The sequence below is a fragment of the Siphateles boraxobius genome, unplaced genomic scaffold (assembly GCF_051911475.1).
Source record: "Siphateles boraxobius isolate OS27281-9 unplaced genomic scaffold, OSU_SipBor_1 48, whole genome shotgun sequence".
Classification (NCBI taxonomy): domain Eukaryota; kingdom Metazoa; phylum Chordata; class Actinopteri; order Cypriniformes; family Leuciscidae; genus Siphateles; species Siphateles boraxobius.
The window spans coordinates 6,770,011-6,796,965 of NW_027509119.1; the positions used below are offsets into that span (position 1 = coordinate 6,770,011).

General features: G+C 36.2%; 3 protein-coding genes across 4 annotated transcripts in view; 2 read left to right on the forward strand and 1 right to left on the reverse strand.

Annotated features, from left to right (window-relative positions):
• Nucleotides 1-14,507, forward strand: part of pkd1l2b (polycystic kidney disease 1 like 2b) — a 31,306-nt gene extending 16,799 nt beyond the window's left edge. Inside the window, exons 20-34 of the mRNA XM_077201807.1 lie at nt 1,919-2,065; nt 2,144-2,343; nt 2,757-2,992; nt 3,652-4,212; nt 4,303-4,405; nt 5,066-5,206; nt 5,287-5,472; nt 5,726-6,056; nt 7,451-7,584; nt 7,674-7,801; nt 10,716-10,876; nt 11,000-11,210; nt 11,786-11,887; nt 12,188-12,319; nt 14,150-14,507. Coding sequence (XP_077057922.1) covers nt 1,919-2,065; nt 2,144-2,343; nt 2,757-2,992; nt 3,652-4,212; nt 4,303-4,405; nt 5,066-5,206; nt 5,287-5,472; nt 5,726-6,056; nt 7,451-7,584; nt 7,674-7,801; nt 10,716-10,876; nt 11,000-11,210; nt 11,786-11,887; nt 12,188-12,319; nt 14,150-14,266 — 2,890 coding nt within the window. The 3' untranslated portion in view covers nt 14,267-14,507. The remainder of the gene's footprint in view (nt 1-1,918; nt 2,066-2,143; nt 2,344-2,756; nt 2,993-3,651; nt 4,213-4,302; nt 4,406-5,065; nt 5,207-5,286; nt 5,473-5,725; nt 6,057-7,450; nt 7,585-7,673; nt 7,802-10,715; nt 10,877-10,999; nt 11,211-11,785; nt 11,888-12,187; nt 12,320-14,149) is intronic.
• On the reverse strand, nt 14,374-18,974 carry psmd7 (proteasome 26S subunit, non-ATPase 7). Its single transcript, XM_077201825.1, has 7 exons — nt 18,793-18,974; nt 18,044-18,135; nt 17,869-17,961; nt 17,635-17,732; nt 16,129-16,209; nt 15,959-16,050; nt 14,374-15,395 (listed from the first exon to the last, which is right to left on the reverse strand). The coding sequence occupies exons 1-7, from the start codon at nt 18,864-18,866 to the stop codon at nt 14,945-14,947; spliced, it is 981 nt and encodes a 326-aa protein (XP_077057940.1). The 5' UTR covers nt 18,867-18,974; the 3' UTR covers nt 14,374-14,944.
• Nucleotides 18,975-22,800: 3,826 nt separating this feature from the next.
• The window catches only part of nfat5b (nuclear factor of activated T cells 5b), a 53,719-nt gene continuing 49,564 nt past the window's right edge, over nt 22,801-26,955 (forward strand). The window contains exon 1 of one of the 2 annotated variants that reach the window (XM_077201811.1): nt 22,801-23,151. In XM_077201811.1, coding sequence (XP_077057926.1) covers nt 23,079-23,151 — 73 coding nt within the window. In that variant the 5' untranslated portion in view covers nt 22,801-23,078. The remainder of the gene's footprint in view (nt 23,152-26,955) is intronic. The other variant, XM_077201814.1, reaches the window with a different exon arrangement.

The following is a 26,955-nucleotide window of genomic DNA, read 5'->3' on the forward strand; positions in this document are numbered from 1 at the left end:
GCAAACATTTTTTTTTCCGCTGAGTTCCTAAGTCCAAGTTTGCACTGCAAATTCATATCACGTGAAGACGTATGACCAATAGAAGACTGATACGCTACAGCGTGACCTTTTTTAGCTGAATTAAAAGAACGCAAACTTTAAATATTCAGGATTGCATTAAAGTGGAGTAGGTTGCACACTTTTACATTTTTTATGCATTATATGTTCAAATATATTTTTTAAAAAGACAGTGTGATTTAATTTTGTGACCGTTGCAGTATCCATAGAAATTTCACGACAATAAAGTTTTAAGACACTTAATTGCATGTTAATTGCAATTCAATGAAAATGTATTATAGTGTAAATTTATATTATATACAATTATCTGGACTTCAGTGTTTTTGACTCACTTAAGCAGGACTTAAGTACATCTTTATATGTCATTTTATAATCACTTCTATTGTCCTTCAAATATGGTTAGTGTACTGCACAATGTACTGGCAAGCATTTATGACACTTTAAAGTCCCCTTGTAGTCAATAATTTGATCCCTAAAAACAAATCTTTGATCACCAAAAAGACATATTTAAATGTTTTTTCCTTGAAAAAAATTCTTCATGCCTTAAAATAGTTTGAATGTAACTCTACACCCTTGCCTTATTAAGCATATGTGGTTCAATTAATATGCAAATGAGCCCCGCCTCCACTCACTCACTCAGCTCAGAGATCCACTCTTTGACGATCACACGTTGACCTGATTCTGCCTTCATGTCTTTGATTTCTCCAGTCTTGTGGCAGGATCATGGCAGACCCATGTTTTGTGTTCAAGTGCATGGCCAATTATTTGGGCCATGTGCTTGTGTTGTTGTCGCCACTAGTCCCCGTGCTGTTTCCCCTGTTGCCACTATTCCCCGGACTGTTCCTCTGTCATGTGGATAGCAGACGAACCCAAGCGCAGACAGCAAATGACTTTAACAGGATTTATTATACGACAAGTAACAATTACGACAGGAGCAGACACTTCTAGATGACAAGACTTTAAACAGATCACTTACGGCAAGACTCACACAACGTATGACAATGTCAAACAATGAACCGCACAGGACAGCAAACACAAGGGGATTATATAGGGAACACTAATGACGAGGACAGGTGAAACTGACTAGGCAATAATGACAAGACGGGGATAACAAGGGGGCGGGGTAACGTGACGAGACAACACAAGCACATGGCCCAAATAATTGGCCATGCGCTTGAACACAAAACATGGGTCTGCCATGATCCTGCCACAAGACTGGAGAAATCAAAGACATGAAGGCAGAATCATGACAAATTCGTTACAAGGTAGTTTATGATGTCAGAAACACCAGCGATTTCAAACCGCGTTTTGAGACTGTCTTTGATTCACTGCCGTTTTAAGGAGAAAATACTCAGCAATGGTGTTGACATGAATTTGCACATGGTTTGTCTTAAAGCATATTAAAAACAACCACATAGACATACAACATTAAACGCTTGATTTTTACCACAGGGGGGCTTTCATGTAATTTATTTTAAAACCTGAATGTTATATTTGCAATTACACATTTGTAATGATGCAATTTAGTATATTTGAAATATATTAACTTTAAAGTAGTACTTTTATGTTAGTGAACACATTAAAATAAGGGTACTTCTTTAAAGCAACAATGATTTTAAATGCACCTTAAAGTAAAACGTTTTATTCAACATTAAAAGCATACTTTAAAATTGTTTTAAAGAGAGAATCAAGTAAACTCTCTGTAAGTGCACTATAATTAAAATTATTATCTGCAAGTACAGTTTTATAATACTTTTAAAATGTATAGTGCGCTACAAGTGCACATTCAATACAATTAAGTGCACTTCTTTTTCCACCAAGGCCCAGCATGTGTTAGAAAAATGTATTTTATATTTCTCAGGTATGTTAACTCAGTGATGGTTGAAGACCTGCAGACTGAGCAGAAGTGGCACTTCTTGTGCAGCACGTGGCTGGCTGTTGATATAGATGATTGCACTGTTGAAAGAGTGTTTCCCATTGCATCAGAGATGGACATGAAAGGCTTCAGGTGAGTTCACTATTTCGCAGTGCAGCTTTTCAAATAAGTAGATTTGAAAATCCAACTCAAAGACTTTCTTTTTTGCAGCAATTTGTTCTTCATGAAGACAACAACAGACTTCTGTGACGGCCACATCTGGTACTCTGTGGTCAGCCGACCCCCCAGCAGTAACTTCACCCGTGTACAGCGTGTGTCGTGCTGTTTCTCAGTGCTGCTCTGCTCCATGTTGACCAGTATCATGTTCTACGGGATTCCCACAGACCCCTCTGAGCAGACAATGGATATGGGTATGATTCAAAAAGTATTGGTTATACTTTATTTCAGTAGTCCACTATAAAAATTCTACAACTACATATCAGCTAACTTCGATTAATTAGCAACTACACGTCTACTAACCCTCAGTAGAATGTCTAAAGTGAACTATCGAAATACTGTTACCATAACATAATTAGATAATAGTCCTACTTGTGTTCAATAGCATGGAAATAAACAATTTATTAACATCTAAATCCAATTTTTGTAAAGTCTATTCAAATTCACTTGTCTTGCTACAATACTGTTGTCGTGTCTTTGAATGACGTCAGTTTTTAAAAGGTAAATTCAAAAGAAATTAATAATAAATATTTGAACATTTGCATTCATTGACAGCTCAAGTCAAAACTGATGTTTGGTGGGTGTTTGGATTCTCTTTTATCCAAAGGCCAGATTAAACTGACCTGGAGTCAGGTGATAATTGGCATCCAGAGCTCCTTTATTGTGTTCCCCGTGAACCTACTAATTGTGGGAATCTTCAGACACTCACGTCCCCGAAAAAAGAAGACAAAGAAAAGAAAGGCACATAAGCAGCCTGAGCCTCCTCAGATGGAGAAAGAGATCCCGTATGAGACCTTCTCTCCACTTGTTGAGAACAATTTAACAGTAGATTTCCTTATCAATGTAAGTCCTCCATGTTTAATTAATTATGTACATTATTTTTGTTTTTAACAAAAAGTACAGTATGTTTCAGAAATTCAGCTAGTGATGATAGTACTTTGGTATATGCCATCAACACTGTATTCATGTACCTACACTCTTAATTAATAAAGGTTATTGATGGTTCTATGAAGAACCTTTAACATCTGGAACCTTTACATTGCACAAAAGGTTCTTTATTGTGGAAAACGGTTCTTTAGGTTAATAAAATGTTCTTCACACAAAGCAAAATGGTTATTTTTAGAACTGTTCACTTAAAGGGGAACATTGGGGAACCAAAACTGGTTCTTTTATGGCATCAAAAACGCCCTTTTGGAACCTTTATTTTCAAGAGTGTACATACTGAATAAAAGTAATTTTAAAAAATCAATGACCTCAAACCAACATATGGGTGTGTTTATTGCCGCATTATTTAGCCAAAATGTACATATTTTATAATTTTTCGGTAAGACTTTATTTTACACATCTTACATGTACTTGCTATAGAAATAACAGTAAATTAGAAATAATTATAATAACCAACTAACCCTAATTAAATGTAGTTAAGTATTATTAGTACTTAAATGTATTATTACACTGTAACAAGGACTCCTTAAAATAAAGTGTAACCGTTTTTTCATTAGGACATACAGAGAATCACATACTTGTTTGGGAATGCCATGAGATGCCCCGTCCTGAAAACACAGAAGAAACCGGATGAGGCAGATATCAGCACTTTACTGTCAGAGCTGCAGAATCTCATCGAACAACAGCACGTCATACACAAAAACCAAACCTCCTCCGTTTTCTGGGCCTATAGCCATCATCTGTCCAAACAACTTGAAAACTTGGAGGGAGAAGTGAAGCTGCTGGGGCCTTCAGGCTTTTTTAGGCCTGGGTGTTACAGCCAGGTTTTACTGCAGATCCAGAGCATGAAGAAACTGCTGGAGAGTCTCTATTCCTCCGGACCCCTCATTGAGCCGCGGACCTGTAGCTTGAGCCCCAAAAAAGACAGCGGCAGCAGGAAGGGTCTCCCCTGGTGGTTTGTGTATGTGGGTTGGCTTCTTGTGGCAGCCACAAGTGTGATATCAGGATACTTTACCATGTTGTATGGACTGAAATATGGAAAGGATCGCTCGATCAGTTGGATAATCACCATTGCGATGTCCTTCACTGAGAGCCTCTTCTTTACCCAGCCCGTAAAAGTAAAAAGCTGCAGTCTAAATGCTAAATATTTGTATTGTATTCACAGTTATGTTGTTTTTTACTATGTTATTGTGCGTTTCATTTGGCAGGTGTTTTGTTTGGCAATTTTCTTTGCATTGGTGGTGAAGAAAATCAATTTTGAGGATGCAGAACTTGTTGACTCTTTAAGTAAGAAAACAACCACTTGCTCAGGTAATTGGAGATCAGGTATGCGGATCAAAAAGCCAACCATTGTGGAAAGAAATTAGCTTAAGTGTGTTAAATATGAAGTTGTTGCCCTTTAAATCTTAAAAGTTCACCCAAAAATGTGAATTCTGTCATTAATCACTCAACCTCATGTTGTTCCAAACCCATAAGACTTTCGTTCATCTTAAGAACCCAAATTAAGATATTTTGATGAAATCTGAGAGCTTTCTGTCCCTCCATTGACAGCTACGCAACTTTGACGCTTCAAAAAGTTCATAAAGAGATCGTAAAACTAATCCATATGAATAGAGCAGTTTAGTCCAAATTTTCTGAAATGACTTCATCGCTTTTTATGATGAACAGTTTATATACGAGTTAAAGACTAAATTCAATCTGTTCATCATATAAAGCGATCGAGTCTCTTCAGAAAAATTGTAAAGTTCTAGATTTCTAAATTAGACAATAGTACTTATGAAATAATTTAATAATAATATTCTAATAATTATGAAATCCTCTTTTAAAGGATATTATTCCCGTAATAATATTATTTCTAAAATTATGGTAAAGTGCACTTGTTTTTCGTAAGGGAATGTCTCTCCTATTATTTTTAAAGGGCCCAATCAGATCTTTGTGATTTGTTACTTTCAATCACGATCTCTTCAATAGATGGGTTCAATGGAGTGCGACTTGCTAAGAGGGATTGTACACAAAGCTTCTATGAGCCTCCACCTTCCAGTGATATTGAAAAGATTAAGAGAAACATGGTCAAACAGCAGAAAGCACGGGCGCTCATCATGGAGATTTTAGGTAGGAAAAATCAACTGTTCCCTTTCAGCCAATGACTATGTAAAAGAACGATTATGCACAGACCTGTGTTTCTTTTGCAGTTTTCCTGGGGTTCTTGTGGATGCTGCTCTTGGTGGCGTATGGTCAGCGAGATGAAAATGGGTTCTACCTCTCACAGCACATCCGGCAGAGCTTCAGCTATGGCATTTCAGACAGTATGAACCACAATGATGTGTTCTCCTGGGCTAATAGTGTACTTCTTAGTAACCTGTTTGGAAAATATCCAGGTAGTTCCAATATCTTGATTTGTCAAGAATATCTCAGTGCACAACAATCGTCTTTAATTTGTATTTAAAGGAGTTCTGGGCCATCAGATCTTAAAACTTCCCATAAAATTTTCTTCCCATACTATTAAAATAGTAGTGAAAAAACTATCTATCAGGAGGTTACCGAGAGATTTAGTTTAAACCCATTGAGCTCCAGTAAATAGCAACATTATTGACTGATGTGTTTAATGACTATTTCATTTTCATTTCCAAGGCTTTATAACGGATGGAAATTCAAAACTTGTCGGCGGTGCTCGTCTTCGTCAAGTTAGGGTGACGAGAGACTCTTGTAAGATTGCTAAGTCCATGCGTCACGCTGTTCCCCACTGCAATGCCCCTTACTCTTGGGAAAATGAGGACATGGGCTCTTACGGTCCAGGCTGGGAAGAGTTGAATTTTGTAAATGGCTCTGAGGACACCGTCACAGCTTGGCAGTACCAAAGCCAGTCCACGCTCAAAGCAGTCCCCGTTTGGGGTATGATTGCACTTTATAGAGGAGGAGGCTATGTTATGGACCTCGGTTCTGACCAGCAAAACGCGAGCAGGTGAGTAATCTGACAAGTTGCTGCGTCCGAAATCGCATACTCTCTTGAGTAGGTACTTGTTTTGAATAAGTAAGTGCTTCACGACCACTAAAAAAGTATGTTGAATACACTGCCCCGCCAAAAAAAAAGTTGCTGTTTGGATTTCAGCAAATGCTTCAGAGTCTATGACTGGATCATTATTGCATTGATTATTACGTTTCTAGCATGTTATGTTTGGAAACAGTTTTTTAACCCTAACTGATGGAGTGTGTAGCTTTTCATTTCTTAAACAACCATGTAGGAAGACACATCATGGCCATATTCCAGGATGACAATGTCAAGATTCATCAGGCTCAAAGAAAAGTGAAAGAATGGTTGTGAGGAGCATGAAGAATCATTTACACACATGAATTGGCCCATCTGAGTCCAGACCATAAATTCATTGAAAGTCTTTGGGATGTGCTGGAGGAGACTTTACAGAGTGCTGGACTCTTGCATTGTCATTACAAGATGTTGACCAAAATTGATGCAGCTCTTGATGGAAATAAATGTTGTGATGTTATTTCCATCAGGAAGTAAATTCATTTTAGGTCAAGATCATGTACTGACAATGCATGAGTCAATCACCCTGTAAAGTCTATCCCAGCACATCCCAAAGAATACATTCACCATGTTGTTATTATCATGACTCACCAGCGCCAGTGTCATTCATATAGCCACTCCTGTGGCCTCCATCATATGCACACTTCAGAATCTCGCCGGAAGTAGTAGGTCATTCGGGTACTTTTTTCCTACTCTTTTATGAGTTCTGTGAATTCGGACATACTTCTTTTTTCACATACTGTTTTTTGCCTACTATATAGTAGGGAAGTATGGGATTTTGGATGCAGCCGAGAGCTCACTATTAGGTGACTCTGCACACCGAATTGGGATAATAGAAATAATTATTACAGAAAAATTTAAAGCTTTAAAGCCCTGACATTTCTTAAAACATGTCAGTGCCCGTTTTGTTTCAAGATGCACATTAGTAATGTTTTTTGTCCCTTTCTAAGGCATGTTTATAAAAGCTACTTAAATGTCCTAATTGAACTAAGATCTAATCCTGGCTTAATCTAAACCCTGTCTGTGAAACCGTGCCTACATATAATGATGTAATTAAGCCCTACTTGAGTGGGTCTAAAAAGCACTCTAAGGTTTAGCTAAATGAATTTAATATAAATGTAAGATAATATTTTTTTTATTGAGTTGCATGTAGTTACGTGTCTGAAAAACATTCCATTCCATTTACACTTAAGTATATTCTTTTAAAGTCTATTATTGACATAATAAATACTCTGTTTAAAAGTATACTTCTTTTTCACAAGGGTTTATTTTATGCATACTATCCTAATGGCATTCCTCCCTTCAACCAACAGGAAGCTTCAATATCTATTTGACTCCACCTGGTTGGATGTGTACACAAGGGCGGTTTTTACAGAGTTTACAGTGTACAACGCTAATGTCAACCTGTTCTGCATTGTCACGCTGATACTGGAGAGCACTGCAGTGGGTAAGGAAAAACAACAATCATTCCCATATATATATATAAAACCATCATTGGTTTACTGCAAAGCTGAGCTGACATTTCTTCTTTTTCAGGCGCATTTCAGTTTCGCAGCGTGGTGCAGAGTGTCCGTCTCTACCAGTCCACAGGTGGCTTTCAATCGGTTCTCATGGCGTCTCAGGTCTTTTACTTCCTCTTCATCATCTACTACATGTTTTTGCAGGTCAGCTCTCTGAAAGCATAATTTCATTGAAATTTTAAAGGAATAGATTGCTCACCCTCAAGTTTTTCCAATCCCACATGACTTTCTTTCCTCAGTAAAAATACAGGTTCCAAAAGGGGGTTTTAATAGCGAATGTCATTTAAGAACCATTTTAAGTTAACCAAAGAACATTTCAGCAATCAGTTCTTAAAATAACTCTTTTTTTCTAAATGTGTAGAACATTTTAATAAACTAAAGAATCTTTTTTCACTATAAAGAACCTTTTGTGCAATGGAAATGTTCTATGGATGTTAAAGGTTCTTCATGGAACCATCAATGCCAATAAATAAGCTTTATTTTGCAGAACACAAGATCAGAATGTTCACGCAACTCTTTTCAAATATAATAAAAGTGAAGCATGACCAGGGACTGTCAAGCTCCCAAACTGATAAAAAGAAACCATAAAAGTAGACTTTCTGACTCAGCACTGTATTTCAACTCATCTTAATCCATTCATCAGCTTTTCGCAAGGAACAAACAATTTGGAATGTAGTGGATATGAGCTTTTTGGATTCCTTTTTTATTATTTTTGGAACTTGACTGACCAATCATTTTCTTTATATAGAAAAGAGTAGCTTGAAGATCATGTCTAAACATTAGGGGTGTAACGGTACATGTATTCGTCCCAAACCGTCATGGTACGGACTTCACGGTTCAGTGCATGCAGTCAGACGACGAATACAGTCAGTCCCAGGCGATCCACACTCCAATCCAGAAGGGGGTGCACGTGGTAATGCAACACTGTTTGCTAACCGCCAAAACAGGAAAAAGCATTAGAAGAAGTGATGATCTCTGCAACAATCCAAAACAAGAGTTCAGATGGCACGCAAGACCTTGCTAGTAGCCTATACGCTGAGTTTCAATTCATTTTTGTGACGTGCTCCACAAACTTCACAGAAAGGAAACTGGAATGGCAGAAAGTGGCATCTATTTGATTTCTTTATTTTGCAAAAGCACAATCTTTTGTGAGTGTGAGTTTTTATTGTGAGTGTGCACAAATAAAAATAGACGGTAACACTTTATATTACGACCCGCAAACAACTGCGTAAGTAAACCAAAATTACGGTGTACGTTTCTGTAATTATAGTGTACTTCTGTGTTGGTATAAGGGAACAATATGTTAAGTTTTGGGTAATAAAGGGGGTACAACCAGATATACAAGCAAATTATTTTAAAACTAACAGGTACCTATTCTGTTAGTATATTCCAGGCAAAAATTGTACGTCTGTTGTATATAAATTTTTTTTATCACATTTCTGGCAAAATATGTTCTTGTGCAATGTAGTTACAGGGTAATTTTGACATCAGTGGGTTGTAAATTAAACGTGTATATATATATATATATATATATATATATATATATATATATATATATATATATATATAAATAAATAAATATATATGGCTGTATGTAAGCACAGTATGATAAATAATTAATTGGCTTTTCTTACTAAACTACTTAACATTAAGCCAAAAAAAATAGTTTCTGCTATGATTTTAATTTAGAACGTACCATGTAGTACTTAGTACTTACCGTATCACATTGTATTGCAATGACACTTAAATGTCAGGGCAAATATACTGTGTAATTAAAACGTTTTTTTGTTTTTTTTTGTTTTGGTTTCTTAATAAGAGTACCTTTCTCTGTAATTACTGTGCAAATAGTGTTGTTTCGTATTGTTACAAGTAGTGTTTGTTACCCGTTTCAACTGTGTATTTACAGGATAAGTGTGACTCCTGCGGGCTGTAAATTAAAGTGGCGCTTGTTCTGTGTATTTACAGGGTAAATACAACATTAAACCAGTATGCTGAAACAGACAAAGCTAGCTTCACCATTAGCATTATCAACAAATTTCTAAAATAGTTGTAAAAGAACAGTAGCACAATTAAACCAAAAACATTTATTAAAACAAGTGTAACAATAAACAATCACCAATTCTGAATTTATTAACAGAATAGGTACCTGTTAGTTTTAAAATAATTACATTATAAACAATTTGCTTGTATATCTGGTTGTACCCCTTTATTACCCAAAACTTAACATATTGTTCCCTTATACCTACACGGAGGTACACTATAATTACAGAAACGTACACTGTAATTTCTGTTTACTTATGCAGTTGTTTGCGGGTCGTAATATAAAGTGTAACCAAATAGACCCTTTACAGTTTCTAATGCTGTCTTACACTTATCTGTATGACAATAAACGACAAAGTTGCTTCCGCTGTTATAATGATTTATGTCGTGGAAGTCTCACTACTACAGTCCATGAAGTGATGAAATATGTGTGTCCTGGAAATGGGAAGTATCTTGTTCCGCTTCACTGTCTCCTCTTGGAAAGGTGAAGGAGGCTCTTTTTCACCTTCCATCTTTCCGTGAAATAGAAAAATTATTCTAATTATTCTGTGCTTTTATAACACAAGAGATGCTTTTCAGTGACCAAACAACTTTTGTTTTTTATCAGCCTTAAAAAAAATATAACCTATGCAAGAGAGCATTATGTTTACTGCTTAGTGCTTAATACACTAAAGGAGGCAGAACTGTACAGACTACTTTAGGGGGGACTAAATGCTTGGTGGATCAAAATGTAATTTGCACTACTGTCTGTTCAAAATAAATGAAAAGAAACCTAGCGTTGAGGATTTGTTGCTTTTTCCTGTTGTACCATACTTGTATCGAACTGTGACCCCAAAACTGAAGTACGCACCGAACTGTGACTTATGTGTACCGTTGCACCCGTACTAAACATCTCCTTCTTTTGTTTTATAGAATAAAGAAGTACTTAAGTAAATAATGATAGAAATTGAACTTTTGGTTGAACCGTTCCTTAAACTGCAATGCTCATATTAAACCATTCACATTTGTGGTTGAACAGGGAAAGCTGTTGAAGCGGCAGAAATGGGCATATTTCAAAAACAAGTGGAATCTGTTAGACCTGGCCATCATCATTTTAAGTTGGAGTTCACTATCAGTGTTCATCAAGAGAACAGTGCAGGGAGACCAAGACATTGAATACTACCAGAAACACAAAGATCAGTAAGTAGATCTTTTCTTTTGAATGTTTTGATATGAGCATGAATTGAACATCCAACGACCCTACAGGTTTGGAGAATGGATGGGTGAACTGAACGTGGTAAAAATGCTATTCCTGTCTTTTAGGTTTCCCACTTTCCATGACACAGCTGTCATAGATGCTACACTGGGATATCTCATGGCTTTCTTGGTTCTTCTGGCCTGTGTGAAGCTCTGGCATCTGCTGAGACTCAACCCTAAACTACACCTCATCACCTCCTCACTGCAGCGGGCATGGAACGAAATGTCCAGTTTCATTGTGGTTATCTTCATTATCCTCTTGGCCTATTCTCTCTCTGTAAGGGGTAACAACTTTTTACTGTCAATAACAGTTTAAAGTCAACATGAAACAGAAGTTGTGGTAGTCTGGGATGTATGGGGTGTCCTATTGGGATGTATAACCAAGTGAAACAGTTTCTTAAATGAGAAAAAAATGTAGGGCAGGACATGATTTTGTCCATGGGGAATTGATCGGTTTGTTTGAATGGTTTAATTTTGCTATTGGTCAGTCTCATGTGAGTGACAGGTTGTCCCGCCCACACCAGAAAATACATCATCAGAGAAAATGAAAAATAAGAATTGTCAATTTTGATTTCATGGTGACTTTAAAATACTGTTTTGGTATAATAGGCTCATTACAGTATTTTAACATTGAAAAACAGCAAGACACCTTTTGGCTCTAAGCAGCCACATTACCACAGACAATTTCTATTTGCTCCTTTAAAGATTTTATATTTTAAAAAGCCAAAAACTATCATTTGACAGGAGCAATTTACAATTGAAGTTGAATGGCTGCGCCATAGACTTCCATTTTGGGTGCATTTCAGTCATTTTTTAAAAAGGTTTAATACCATTTATTTGTTTTCGATATAGTGCAATCTAATATTTGGATGGAAGCTGTACTCGTACAAAACGTTGTCAGATGCGTTCAAGACAATCTTCAGTTTGCAGTTTGGCTTGTTCAATTATAATGAGGTATGTAAAATGATTTACAGGCCAAGACTGGGAAAGTAACAGAAAAGCTGGTAACACTTTAGTTAACCAACAATTCTTCTACAACATTTATTAATCTTAGTTAATGTTTAATAATATAGTTTTAAGATCAAAAGTTGTACCCTATCTGTTAACAGTTAATGCACTTTGAACAAACACGAAGAACATTTTTAGTAACAAATGCTGTAAAATATATTTCTCATTGTTATTTACTGCATTAATGTTACCAAATGATTCCTTATTGTTAAGTGTTACCAAAAAGCTTTTGCTTTATCTCCACAGGTGATGGAATCTGATCCTGTGCTCGGCGCTCTCATCATTTCCACTTGTGTCATCTTCATTACGTTTGTGATACTGACCCTCTTTGTCTCAGTCATCCTTGAGGCGTTCAGTGAAGAACAGCAGGAACACCAGGTGTTATACGAGTCACTTTCAAATTTCAGTCTAACTAACTACTGATACCGAGTAACTACTCTTAGCTGCATTTACACTGCAGGGCTTGATGCCCAATTCCGATTGACTTCATCTTCTTGTGACCCATATCCTATATCTGCTTTTACATTCGATACTTGGTGGAACAACCCCATAGATATATACACTAGATGTCGCCTTGGATACGGCGGTTCATTGGAACGAATGCGTCAATAGACCAATTTCGAGCCGACATCACAGTTACGTCACGGCGCTAGCTGGAGGCAAAACAAAGGGAAAACTGCAGGCGGCCAATGCAAACCAGCACAGATTCGGCTGCATAATAAGGAGCTTAAATTATTATTATTATTATTAAATGTCATCTTGTTGTGTTGTTGGGTGCAAGAATCAATGAAAAATGAATATGCTGTATCTGGAATTTTATATTTCTAGAAAATATTCACATCATTAAAATTGCACCATAATGTCACTCACTCTTTACATTGTCGTCTTCTTGGCGCTGGCTAGGCAGAACTGCGGATCGTACCACACAAGTCTTGTACATGACCATTCAGCACATAGTTATAGGCATCTAAAGATTTATATGCCCTCAGTTTGTCTTTACGCTCGGTTTCTCTATCGAATAGGTGTAGGACTGAGCCTAGCATTAACGTTAATCCTGTCAGATCGTCCATCCATTGCCTGAGCGTGTAAGGGTCGGCCAATCTGGTTCCGTCTGTTAAAATTAACTTTTGCAAATAACAATCGCGGTCCTGGACAGTGAGTGACCTTGCACATTAAGATAAAATCGGATTTTCTCCAGTCATTGTTAAAAAACAAGCTAACAAAAATTGCAAACTAACGTTAGGGAAGCGGCCAGAGGGATCGTTCTGCAACCACCTAAGCTCCACCCACAGAAAAACGTCACCATGATTACTAACTGAAAAGGGGTCTATAGAGCCGCCATCATGGAACAGGGGAACCCCTCCTAATAAAATCACCATAAATCATCATGAATGTGATTTTCTAGTTTTTTTTTTTTTTGGTTCGTTCCAACATTTGTCAGACATGTATTTATCATTGAGTCCAGAGAAATTTAAAAAAAAAATTGTACACGATTTCACATTCTTGTGAAATGTAATCCCTTGACGTCTGGTTTTTAGATTTCGTTCGTGTGAACATCGATACGCAGCACAAAAGTACGGCATGATCCATGAATTGGAAGTACAGGCGGAGATAGCAGCGTTACCTAGCTACTTCCTATGACAAGACCCCTGTTCCAAGATGGCGGCGGTTTTGACGCATGCTTAGAACCCCAAGGCGACATCTAGTGTATATATCTATGGAACAACCCAAGGTAGACGTACGGACCCGGAAAAGCTTAGGCTGAAAAGGAAGTAAAAACGGTGCGATTTGCAATAGAAGATGAAATGAGAATACAATCTTTTGCTTTCCACATCATCTCTAAAGTTCAACAAAACATTGATTTGAGCCTTTGTCCCCATTGCTCCATTGAAGAGTCATGTGATTGCGGTTCATTCGCCACCATCACTTTCAAATGCACGTAACAAATTCATATCAGATTTATTTCCACCTATGAAATCAGGCCTGAAACCGATCTGAGAATATCGGCATCCATGTGCTTTTTTCCTGCTTACACGTTCGTGGGTCATATATCCGATCTGTCACATGCGAGGACAAAATCGGAATTGGGTCACTTGAACCATGCAACGTAAAGGCCGGCGGCCTTAGTCTACAGGTGAAGTCAACAACATTGCACGTACCAAATATGGTTTAAGTTTTAATAACTGAAATTACTCTTCTGATACTCAGCCTTCTGAGGAAGAAGAAATCGTCGACCTGATTTTGGTGAAGATCCTCAGTCTTTTTGGGATCAAATCTAAGAAGAAAGCAGCAGAAGAAATTCATCATAGTGACAAGAATACCTAGTCCTCATCTTTGGCCGGTGCTCCTCAGAGGATTGCATGTATAAACTGACATTCTGCATTTTGTCTTCAGAATTTTAACTTAAAAATAACTCTGCTTCAACAATAACATATGGTATTTTTGGTCAAACTTTAATTTTAAGGAAAAGCAAAATGTACTTTTTAGAGCACATTATTTATGAAACGTGTTCTTTTATAAACTACTAAGGAAAAACGTATTTGAATAAACACTACAGTAGACATGTTTTGAGAATGTGCTTTTGTGAACTTGTAACAAGACTGTAGTGAACAAAATAAAACAGGTTAGGCCACAGGAGCTTGTTTGACAGCTGTTTATGATAATAAAAAAAAAGAGAAGAAATCTCATCAGTGTAAATACAACTGGGCTTTGCTGTGTAACACTGGACACTTGTCTTAATATTCTGATGGTCTAATAATGGTTCTAATATAAATGTAAATAGGTCAACCTTGATCAGGACCAAAACATCAAGAAAGAAAAGAACATTTGAAATGAATTTCTTTCTCTCTTTTAATCACAACAGAAAATAAGTCCTTTATATCAAAAAGACAGACACAATGGCCGATTTAGCCTGGAGATTGTTAAAAGAGGATGCAAAGAAACGCAGACTTCCTCCTTTATTCAGCCAAGATTGTGTAAGCCCAAGTTCATGCCAGTTTAGGTTTATTTCTTTTCCTTTTTGTCATCTTTCTTGGCTGCAGCATCTCCCTTCTCCTTGTCCTTATCTTTATCCTTCTCATCCTTCTTCTCTTTCTTGCTGTCATCTTTCTCTTGGCCCTCTTTCTTTTCTGCATCACGGTTAGCGATTTTGTTATTGATGAGATTATGGAGTGCCACTACAGAGCGGATGAGCGAGGCCAGATAGACCACAAGCATCTGGTCGTTGGTCTTAAGGTAGAAGGCCTTGACGAACTCCTGCAGGTTGACATCAGGCAGAAGATTGAACACGTCCTGCAGCTGATAAATGATCTGGTGATTGATGGGCAGTTTTCCAGTTGCAACCCTCTCCAGGTAGCTCTTGATATCCAACAGCTTGGAGTTGAGCCCTTTCAGTCCATGCACTTGATTGGTGATGCGTTGTGACAAAGTGCCAACTGTTGTGTCCTTGATATCACTGCAAGAAAGCATCATGAGAATAAATAAACTAGGTTGCTCACAGATTATTTAAAGTGCCCCTATTATGCCATTTTAAAGATTCCTAATTTTAGTTTGGAGGTCTCCTACAATAGTTTACATGCATCCAAGGTGAAGAAAACACAAATTTTCTCCTAATATACATTGCAGCATCAACTCTCTTCTCATAGTGTCTGAAACAATTAGATAAAAGATGGACGTGGGTCCTATCAGGTATAGTACATAGCAAATTGTATGTACTGTACCATGTACGGGAGGGGGGGATTTTTTGGTGGTGCAAATATATATATAAATTTTACATACTTAAATCTTCATATTTGTGATTGAATATACAAATAAAAAATGCAATACTTAAACATGAAACTAAACCGCCAATAGGTGGCGGCAAGTGACCGTCTTAATTAGTGAATTATTGAGTCATTCATACAAAAAAATTTGTTCAAAACGCTGAATCATTCGGCGAATTTTGCTGAAAAACGACTAGTTTGCAGGTATGAAAATGAATCAGATAATCATTAATGTACAAGTTTTTCTCCGTCTTACCGCAACAAATGCTCTACACCCACTTCCTCCGCCTCCTCTGCTCCGATCTCACTAGTCACATGTTCAAACGTCTTGGAAGTGGGAGTTCCATCCTTCAGCAAAGGTTAAATGTCAACAATTAGCATGAGAGACACAAACTTAACGTATAATAGAACAGCACAAATACTTACATCATGCACTTCTTCCACTGAGATGTAAGCTTCAGTGGGCAACCCCAGGTCTTTGGGTTTCACATCAATAATGACTAAAACCTTTAGGAAAATACAAAGGATTTTAATAAGCTGCTGTATAAAAGGTTCTGTCTGTAAGAATGACAGCTAGTGGTTGAAATAGGTACTGCAGTCCTAATCTAAAATATCAAAGATCGTTGTTTCCCCGCCTTCTCAGACGCTCACATGGGTTGGCAGTTTGAGGAGCACAACAGAAATGAGCGCAATTGACAACGAAAGCCAAGGAGACTTACAGACTGTAAGTTAATGAGTTGATTTATCCGCGTTTTAATATGCTCTGGTTCATAGAGATTTTTAGATGGATATCGAGGCTTTTTAGGTTGTGTGGAATCTGCAATATCTGACCCAGTTTGTTTGCTGGCTGCAATACGCAGTGTTTCCTGCCAACTGGCATCCCGAGGTGTCGAAATACTATTGGCTGAACTGGTGAGATCCCACGGACCAACACAAAAAGAGACTCGCAACACAGAACGTGTAAAATAATAAATAAAATAACTGACTGTAGAAGTGTTTTTCATATAGCCGAATATGTACAGTATACATTTCAACACAAAATCAGAAGAAAAATAGGAAATTATATTTTGCGTTAAGTGATAGTGATAACCGAATATGTACCGTATACATTTCAACACAAAATCAGAAGAAGAATAGGAAATTATATTTTGCGTTAAGAAAATTAAACCTATTTTTGTATCGTGGCGTTATTTTCATTACATTTAAATCCATTAAAATTGCATTACTATAAATCAAAATAACAACAATAGGTAATATAAGACTTAAATTGTAAATTATACATCATAGTAATATTTGTTGTACTGACTGTAATTCAAGCATCAAGTAAAAAATTAATGTAATGAGAATCACTATCGAGAATGACAGTGGAAATTAAAAAAAACATTCACAATGGAAACAAAGTTAATAGTACAATTTTTTTTCAATATTAATATTAATTATTTAAATATAATTATTAATACAAAATATTTTTACAGATAAAGATATTACTAAGGATGCTCCAATCGATCGGCAGATAATCACATTCTATGACTCGATCGGTAGTCAATAAATGTGGCCGATCTCACGAACCGATCGCAATTTGAGGACGTAAAACTAAAACGTTGCCGTAAGATGAGGCTTATGCGCCACTTTCTGCTTTGTAACTTCGCAAAACATTAGTAAACCATAGTAAATTGCACATCTTTATTTAGAGCAGGTTACAAAAATCCTGACCAGTGCATCTCTAGATATTACAGATAAAATGATAGAATATTTACCATACAATTATACTAATTTTAAACATTTATATAAAATAAATATTATTTTGTATAATTTTATCTCAAATATATTTGTTTTTAATTTTAGAATGAAACATTACTCAGACATGCTTCTGTCAGATTCAACCCAGTACAACTAAGCTATTACAGTATTAAAATAAACAGTATTACATACCGAATTGGAGCAGTACTGTTTCATGAGCTCATTTATGGCAATATCATTCTTGTGGAGCTTTGGGCCCGTGTGGTACCACCCAACTATTCGCTCCCGTGCTAGAATTGAAAGAAACAACACAATGACTCTATTAGACCTGGGACATCAGGTCACGTTCTATAACAATGACATAACAGATTGTATAAAATATAACATTGGTTCTTGACATGTGCATAGTTAAGCAATGCATCTTACCATTGACTTTCTTGAACATGCCGTACATATTCTCCAGATAGTCGTGGTCGAGGAACCAAACTGAATCATCCTTGTCATCCTCATCAAAAGGCACTGGCACACAATTACTAAACATTACTTACATTATACTTCAACAGGAAAGAAATGCATTTTACAGCAAGAGATGGAAGCATACCAGCGAAGCTGTTGGACACATCAAGCACTTTCTTATGCCATGAACCCAGGAGAACACCAACAACTCGCTTCTGACTTCCGACTTTACCAATCCTACCAAACAAAGACAAGATTTACAAACAATACAAAATAGACAAATGGAATGTTTTTGAATGTATAGGACATGTATGGCTCTTTGAATATATAAGCCGTTTCAGATCATGCATACCGCTTTATAAATCTGTTCAGAAAGCTAAGTTTATTCTAGAATCTATACTAATATATATACTAATAGATATATATAACGTTATGTCATACAGCAAGTTATGTATCACAATAAATGAAGTAAATACTACAACAACAACAAAAAACCCGAGCAATACTTTGGTTCAATATTGAAATTATAGCAGAATATTAAATGATATAGAGTGTATGTATTGAATTTTCATTGTTGAATAGCTTACAGCCCTTCTTGCAAATACAATTATCTGTAAGTTAAGCTACATGTTAATAATCATAACTGACTCACAGATATATGTGCCTCTACAAGACGTTTTAACATAAACTTTAATATTATTAAGTTCAGCCGATATGCAACACCATAATATGCCTCAATGAATAAACACTTCAAATGTTGCCTCTTTTCATGTTATTGCTTTTAAGACTGTGACTGCATCCAGTTAGCCTTTAGCTTGTAGCGGCTACTTTCATTGACATAATGACAGTGAGTTAACAGTTTTACTACATCAACTCCACACCACTCATATTCACCTGTTAAAATGGTCCACGACACTCAATAGCACCAGGGGATGAACGACGACCCTTTCTACCGCTAAGTCCGGCATTTTCACTCAATAAATCCGAGTACTTATGGAAAAAAATCTTGTTTTTCTGTTGCTCAGCACGCCAGTTTCATGGACGCTTCTCCGCTTGTTCCGCTTCTGCTTCGTGTGTGTTTCTCACAGTGGCGCGTCAGCATCACGCACGCGAGCGCCATCTGGAGTGGAGTAGGAATTACACCCTTTCATCTAAAATCAAGATGAGCATTGCAATATAACAATATATTAACTTAGATAAAATTAATTTGCAATCACTCAAATATTGAGTATGCTTTTATCTGTGAATGCATGCATAGTGATATGTTTTGCTTATATAATAGCGATAATTTAGACACCAGATGGCGCTGTTTATCCTGTTTAGTGTTACTTCATATTGGTACTTTTTCATTTATTTATTAGGTTATTTAAATTAGAGTCATTAAATCAAATTCTAGTCAATTGATATATGTACTGACAAATTAATTGGAGTCCCTCTAAAGGCAAATAAAAAGTGTCAACAATTCCAACATAATCTATTTGTAAATAGAGGGCAAATAATTTACGCTGTTCTGATATCACCTTATGAATCATCATAGAATGACTTTAATGTTTTGGTCGATATGTCCATTGTAGAGTATTAAATCACTGGGAGGTCTAAGTTATACATCTAGTACAGATAAAATCATACAGGGCTATAAAAACAAGGTCCATGACCCTTCTGAACATTTTTTCAAATTTCATTTCATAGTAATTAGAAGTTGACCCCACAAATGTTGTGAACTTTGTGAACATATAAAAAATGTCAGGGCTGAGATAGTGAAGTAATATTGCTGTGATGTCTGAATGTTAAATTGGTTCTGTGACGGATCCATGAAAAATGACAACGTTTCATATGCTAAATGCCACGTAGGAAATTAAAGAGATATTGTGGAGTTATTATTAATGATTTGTCAATGAATAAACAATTGTAAATCTATCTAAGTTGATCAGCGTATCTCACTTTGCAGATTTATAGTCAATAAACAGAATTTATAATGATACAATGCTGTATTATAAGTAATTTATTAATAGCTTTATAAAGAATAAATGTCAACAACTGCTTACATCATTATTTCAAGGTTTTTTTAAACTTTCATAATGTCAAAGTCAGAGCCTGACTCCACCCACTGGCAATTTTTTAAAAATGCTATAAAAAGTGGGCAGGGCCCAGCGGAGGGGGGCGTGCACCTGAGACGCATCTCTTTGTATGGAACCTCCTTACGTCACCAACAACCCCTACGTCACGAACCACCGCAAACATCCAATAGGAAAACTCAACTGCAGTAGCCACCGTTCAACCTGAAGAGGGCAGCACTCAGACGTTTTTAAACCATATATTGTAGAATTAAAACACTTTAAACCCAAATGTAAAAAAAAATTACTGGAATCAATGAACAGCATTTATGAAGCTCCATTTTTACAGATCATTAACTAAAAAAAAGTTGTTTTAGTGTTTAGTTACCCTTTAACGATACTGCAATTATACTTCCTTACATTCAAATTCGATCGTGTTTGCTACCTCAAATCAAATTCAGGAATTGAAATGGAATTTAAAAGGCATTGCAATTTAATTCTGAACGGTGCACCTTCAAAATGGTTTACCCAAAAAGTAAATAATGACAGAATTTTCATTTCTGGGTGAACTATCCCTTTAACATCCATTGTATGAGGACAATAGTGAATCTGCTGAACATGAATCATGTGTCAAGCTGCCAAACATTGTGTCAAACAGTCCTCACAGCCTGCGCTGTCTCTAGATAATAATGCTTTAATTTTCCCCGAGAACATCACTGGCAATGGCATGACCCTTCAGGGACACTGATTGGGTGCTTTTGTTAAACATGTTTGCTTTTCTAAGAAACATGTTCCACTAATATTTGATGAGCAAAAATGTTGATGTTTGAGTGCACCACATTACTTTTAATATGTTGTCTATACAATATCTACTGCATTATTTACTTAGATGTTCTAGTAACGCACTATTTAAAAGCATAGCTTAATTTAGTGTTATATTGTTACATTGTTTTTACATTAATTTAGTGTTATATTGAGTAAAATATACTTGAAACAGAGTATTGCAAAGTAAACTTCAACTAAGTAGAAATTACTCAACAAACTTTACTTGCCCAAGTTAACTTATTTTCTTTGTTAATTTTACTTAACTTAGTTAAGTACAGAAGGGTCTACAGAAGCAACGATTCTTTAAAGAATTCAAATATACATTTCTTTCTGTGAAATAAACAAAGATTCTTGTTTTAAAATGTACATTTATGAATGTAAAATTTTGCAAGGAATTGTCATAATAAATACATAATTATAAACTTAATATGTCAAAGGTCGGAGACTCACCATTTTTAGTGGTTTACACTCTTAGATGCACCTGTTCAACTGCTCATTAACATAAATATCTAATCAGCCAATCACATGTCAGCAGCTCAATGCATTTAGGCATGTAGACATGATCAAGATGATCTGCTGAAGTTCAAACTGAGCATCAGAATAGAAAAGAAATGTGATTTAAGTGACTTTGAATGTAGTTTTTTAAAGCACAACCATGCTATCATGTCAATATGGATCAGAATATCTGAGGAATGTTTCCAGCACCATATTAAATCTATGCCACAAAGAATTAGGCAGTTCTGAAGGCAAAACATGGTCCAACCCGGTACTAGCAAGGTGAACCTAAGATTAAGCCAGGATTAGGCCTTAGTTCTACAAACGTGCCTTAGAAAGAAAAATAAAATGACATGGTGTACATCTTGTGACAAAACAATGGCAGTGACATCAGATATGTCAGTGCAAGTCGCTTTCAGTTAAAACTTAAACATGCATTTTAGTCTGGGACTAGCTTAAGCCTTGTCTGTGAAACCGGGCGTAAATTTAGGTATAAATAAGCCTAACACTTATGAATAATTTAAAAATAAACTTTAACAACTGTTTTGGGCAGGAAGAATTTTGTCGAAAAAGCCAGAATTCTTTCCATTCAATGTCACTGAATGTATTATTGCAACAACTTAATATAATACAAATCTGAGCTCTATTGATCTGATTCACCTTTGTTTTTTATTTTTTATTTTATTTTTTTTATTTTATTTTATTGAAGAAATGTTTTACAGTAGTGCAAATATACATTTCTTAGAAATATAGAACATTTCCAAAAAAGCATCTATTATACATAGTCAAATTTGCACAGTCAAAGGATACAGAACGAGAACAAAAAAATTAAAAAATAAAACAATACATAAATAAATAAAAATAAATTTTAAATAAAAAAAAAACGGCAGAGCTATAGCTCATGGAACATGAAGGATCTCATCATATTTTTTCAGAAAAGACGTACATTTTCTATTATCGATTGTTCTTAATGATTTGATTAAATAATTGACTTCACAAAGGAAATCATTAAAAGAAGGAATTTTCTTACGAAACTTTTGCTTGTGAAAGTAAAATTTTGCCACAATGATAAGAAAGTTAACAGTAGACTCTAAAGATTTGTTAGGGTTTTCAAAACGACAAATTACATCCTTTAAGCATAGATTACTAATCACATTAACTTTCGAAAAACAATAAGCACTTAAATCATTCCAGAAAATTGAAGAAACATTACAAGAAAAAAACAAATGACAGACGTCTTCAACTTCATTATTACAGAAGGTGCATACCTCAGCTACATCACAGTATTTGGATAAATGCGCATTACAAGGGTATATATTATGCAAAATTTTAAAGTGCACTTCTCTCATTTTATTGGGTATACAATATTTAAATGGTAGTAACCATGTTTTCCTCCACTGAATGTTATCTATTATAGAATTCCAAAAGATTCACCTTTGTTTGTAACGTGTTGCTCTTGAAGTGATGACGCGTGGAGTGGGCGGGGCCGCAGAGGAAACAGACAACTGTTTCAAGATTCGTGCTGGCTGAGTGTTGTTTATACACACACACACACACACACATACACAAACACAAACACGCGCACACACACACACACAAACATACGCATACACACACTACGAAAAGCTCTGGCCGACACAAACACTTTTTTTAATGATATTTAGAAGTGTCATTGCCTGCTTTTTCTACACCTGGCTTTTGTTTGTTTTCGTCTTTCGTTTCGGCCAAACTAAACGAAGGCAGTTTGTAAGGAGCTGCGGTTGAAGAGCAAGTCTGTCATTTTCTCGGCGGGTCGGAGAATCTGCGATGCCCTCTGATTTCACAACGCTCTTCAGCGCGGATATCGACCTCGATTCGCCCAAGTCCCTCTACTCCAAAGGTAACTCACTTTCTGCTCACTTTCAGCACACTACTCATACTGTACATTTACTGTGTGCACGCGCAGCCAGGCTGTGCCCCAAACCTAGTGCGTTAACTTACCTACCTAGACAGTATCACGTTCAAGTTTACTATGTCTATTATAATGCCAAGACGTGCTGTCTAGGTGGTAACACTTTATTTTACAGTGTCTTTGTTACACGTTGCATGTGGTTGCTGTACTAATAACTATAAACAATGCATAATTACATGTAACTAACCCTGCCTAAACCAAACCCCTATCTAACCCTAACCCTATAGTAAGTACATGTAGTTAATTGTTATTACACAGTACTTGAATGCATAATGACACCGTAACACAGACACCTTAAAATAAAGTGTAACAGTGCTAGGATTTGTTGTGTGTTCGTTTACTCAGTCTGTGTAATGCCACACTGGACTGTCAAGCAGTTTGTTGTTAGTTTACATAGTCCATGTGACAAGTGGTTTAAATGGTGACCAAATAAATGAGATGGTGTGAGATGATACACACATTGCATGTTTGTGTGTGTGTGTGTGTGTGTGTGTGTGTGTGTGTTTGAGGGGGCGGGGTGTGCAGTTGGAACTTAAATCAGCATACTATTTATTTGGTTTATAAATATCTCTGATGGATTGAATGAATGAGAAGACATTCAGACATGGTTAATGGACCTGCGATGGAGTTTGACATCTATTTGACACATTCTACATGAACCCATCTGGTGAAAGTATAATTGTGCAGAATATATAACCCTCCCAACTCCTCTGTTCTCTTAGAAAAATGAGAACAGCTTTACATTTCAAATGTTTTGTGCATGATGCCTCTGTGTCTCCTTTGGATATAGGAAAATGAACTCCTAAAGAAAACCTCAGACATCAGAGACTGTCTCTACACATTATATAGCCTACACGCATTATATATAAACAGAACAAAAAAAGTTAGATGCAATTATTCAAGAGTAATCAATTTGACTGCACTTTTTAATAGTTTTAGATGACAATAACAACAATATTTCAAGCAGCGCTTCATATAAACTGGGAGTAACTCAAACTGTGGTGGCATCAAACATTGTTCTCATACTTGTAGAGTTATTATGGGCAGCGTTCTCATGAAATACACCCCTCTCGCTGAGGTCCTCTATTGCTGCATTTTTAATTTCCTGCGCATTAGATGTTCTTCATGTTGTTTGTATCAGCCTTAAACAGAGAGGCTGCAGTCTTAGATTTTAATTTGCCCAGTGATTTGATGTGGATTCTCATCTTATTACAGGTGACGAGTGTTATTGCCTAGGTGTGTATTGTAGTATCCTGAATCAGGGCTTTAGTCACACATGTTACGTAAGACTCAGCCTAATCTCATTTGCAATTCTTGGTAATAGTCTGCTGGCCGCCATGGCTGTTGTTATTGTTGTTGTTTCATATTCCAGACATCCAGACCAACGTTTTAGTGATTGTTTAGCTGTTTTTGTCCATTTCCTTTCAGATACACTTTGACGTTGACTTCTGTTGTTCAAGAAAAAAAGGTGTTCCCTGTCCCTCTGAATTGTCTTGCAGTTTTACAGTAAATGTTATTCTCTTAGAAGGACATCATTCCTTAACTTCAACAAAAGTTAAGAATCTCAAGTTCAACTAAATTTTTCATTGCCAGTGAAATGTATTTAGTACAATGAAAATGCCATGCACTCTTAAAAATAAAAATAATTAATGTTTTTTTTTCAACGATGCCATAGAAGAACCATTTTGGGTTCCCCAAAGAACAGTTCTCAAAATAACCATTTTTTTATTAACCTTTTTTCCACTATAAAGAACCTTTTGTGAAATGGAAATGTGCCATGGATGTTAATGTTTCTTCATGGATTCTTTGATGCCAATTAAAACATGCCCCTATGCTATTTTAAAGGTTCATAACAGGTTTACATGCAAGTAAAACAATTTTTTTTCATAATACACATTGCAGAATCAACTCTTTTCTCACAGTGTCTGAAACGGTTTGATTAAAGATTCAGTCTCTCTAAACCCCTCTGTTCTGAGAGCCTACTCTGCTCTGATTGGTCAGATGGGCCAGTCTGTTGTGATTGGTCGACCGCTTACAGCATATGTCATATCTAAATTTCTGGCTTCTTCAGAACTTGTGATACAAACAGTAACAATGGCATCAGTTTCATCGTATCCATTCGAGCGTGAGTCCTCATACTTTTAAGATGTTGTTCAAGTGCACCCAATGAAAACCGTAGACTGGGATTATGCAAATTTGTTACATTGTTACGTAGGTTTGTAACAGGAAGATAGACGACTAATTTCAGCAGTTTATAATCGATTCTTTCTTCAAGGAGACAATAACTTTATTTGTCGTGCACTTTGGTCTTTAAAACTTTGCCGACCTTTTACATTCCCAAACGGCTATATTACACACTGCATGAAATATTATATTATTTTTAAAAAAAGCATAATAGGGGAACTTTAAGAGGGAGTATGTAATGCACATGACTCTTTGATTCAATAATAATGATTGTCTTAACTTTGTAACCATCATAAGAAATTCAGTATGCGAATACAACACTCGATTTAATGATCACCTGCTGGGTCTCCTTAAACCTTCTTCAGGTTAAAGATCTTTTGGTGGTTAAGACCCCTGGCCTAGAGTAATAAATAAATGACCTTCATATCCTCTTCCTCTAGCCTGATATCAGAGGTGAACACAAGGTTACGCAGTGACGGGGGTTAAAAACCTCAACCTTATCAGGTTAACATTTTCCTTTTCGCTTTTAAATGAGATGTTGTCTATGAAGAAGAATAGTCGTGTCAGGTTTTGGAGGATGGCCTTCAGATGTTTTAGGCTAAAATTGACATGTGAGAGAGAAACTATATATTTTAATTTTAGTTAAATTTTTTGTAAATATTTTGTGTTTTTTGTAATTTTTATTATAGTTTTTAAATAAGTTTTAGTTTATTAAAATTTGAAGTTATTTTAGTACTTTATTTTATAATTAGTATTTTTTTTCAAATAAGGAAAAATGTGTTTTAAGGAGAATAATCCTGCTATTTGCTTATGATACTGGACGATTTGTATTTTTATTGAATCGTTTATTATTTTTACATTGAGCACACAAAGAAGAATTTTAAATTGGACAAAGCGATTTTTAAATAACAATTGTTTGAAAAAGTGATATTTACTATTGAAATTCCCATGCTGTTTCACTGACTTTTCGAGATTCCTTTTGACTCTTCCAGGCCTGTAAATCGCAGTTTTTATATGTTCTGACATTTACGGGTTTTTCATGATGTTCCGTGAGAACCGTTTAATCCTCTTTCGAAATAGTCCTGTGGTCAGACATTATTTCACATAGTATCTCAGTTATCATGAAACTGCATGCTGAATAATTGTAAAAAAACTTTAGACATGTTTAAAAAAATTGTAGATTGAGTATCCATGGCGTGAGAGTTCAAAAAGTGGCAGGGGTCTATGGGAAACCGGCAATCCGTCTAATGAGCTTATTTAAAGTAGTTAGTAGATTAGGCCTTTTCTCATAGACCCAGGCCAGTTTTGTTCCGTCATCGCACGTGTTTGCTCTTTCAGTATTCTTGTCATTCTCTGACATCTGCATTTGACCTTTTCACATTGTTGTTTCCCCTTCCGCATCCCTGCCGTGCGGATCTCTTGGAGTGGACTGGCTAATGAGCTTGTGTGTCATGTGACGTGGGATGAGATGTAGCTAAGCATATGGCTGTGCATTCCCAGAAGGATGGCAAAATGCCCTGGAGATGTGGCTTGTGAATTTATTTTTAG

What these genes read in the sequence shown, in the direction of transcription:
- psmd7 (XM_077201825.1), bottom strand. Translation starts at nt 18,866, where the DNA reads ATGCCGGACTTAGCGGTAGAAAGGGTCGTCGTTCATCCCCTGGTGCTA. An exon ending in GTCGTGGACCATTTTAACAG is followed by an intron (nt 18,136 to 18,792) that starts GTGAATATGAGT and finishes TTTGTTTGGTAG; the next exon opens with GATTGGTAAAGTCGGAAGTC. An exon ending in GGTGTAGAGCATTTGTTGCG is followed by an intron (nt 15,396 to 15,958) that starts GTAAGACGGAGA and finishes GCTTTCTTGCAG; the next exon opens with TGATATCAAGGACACAACAG.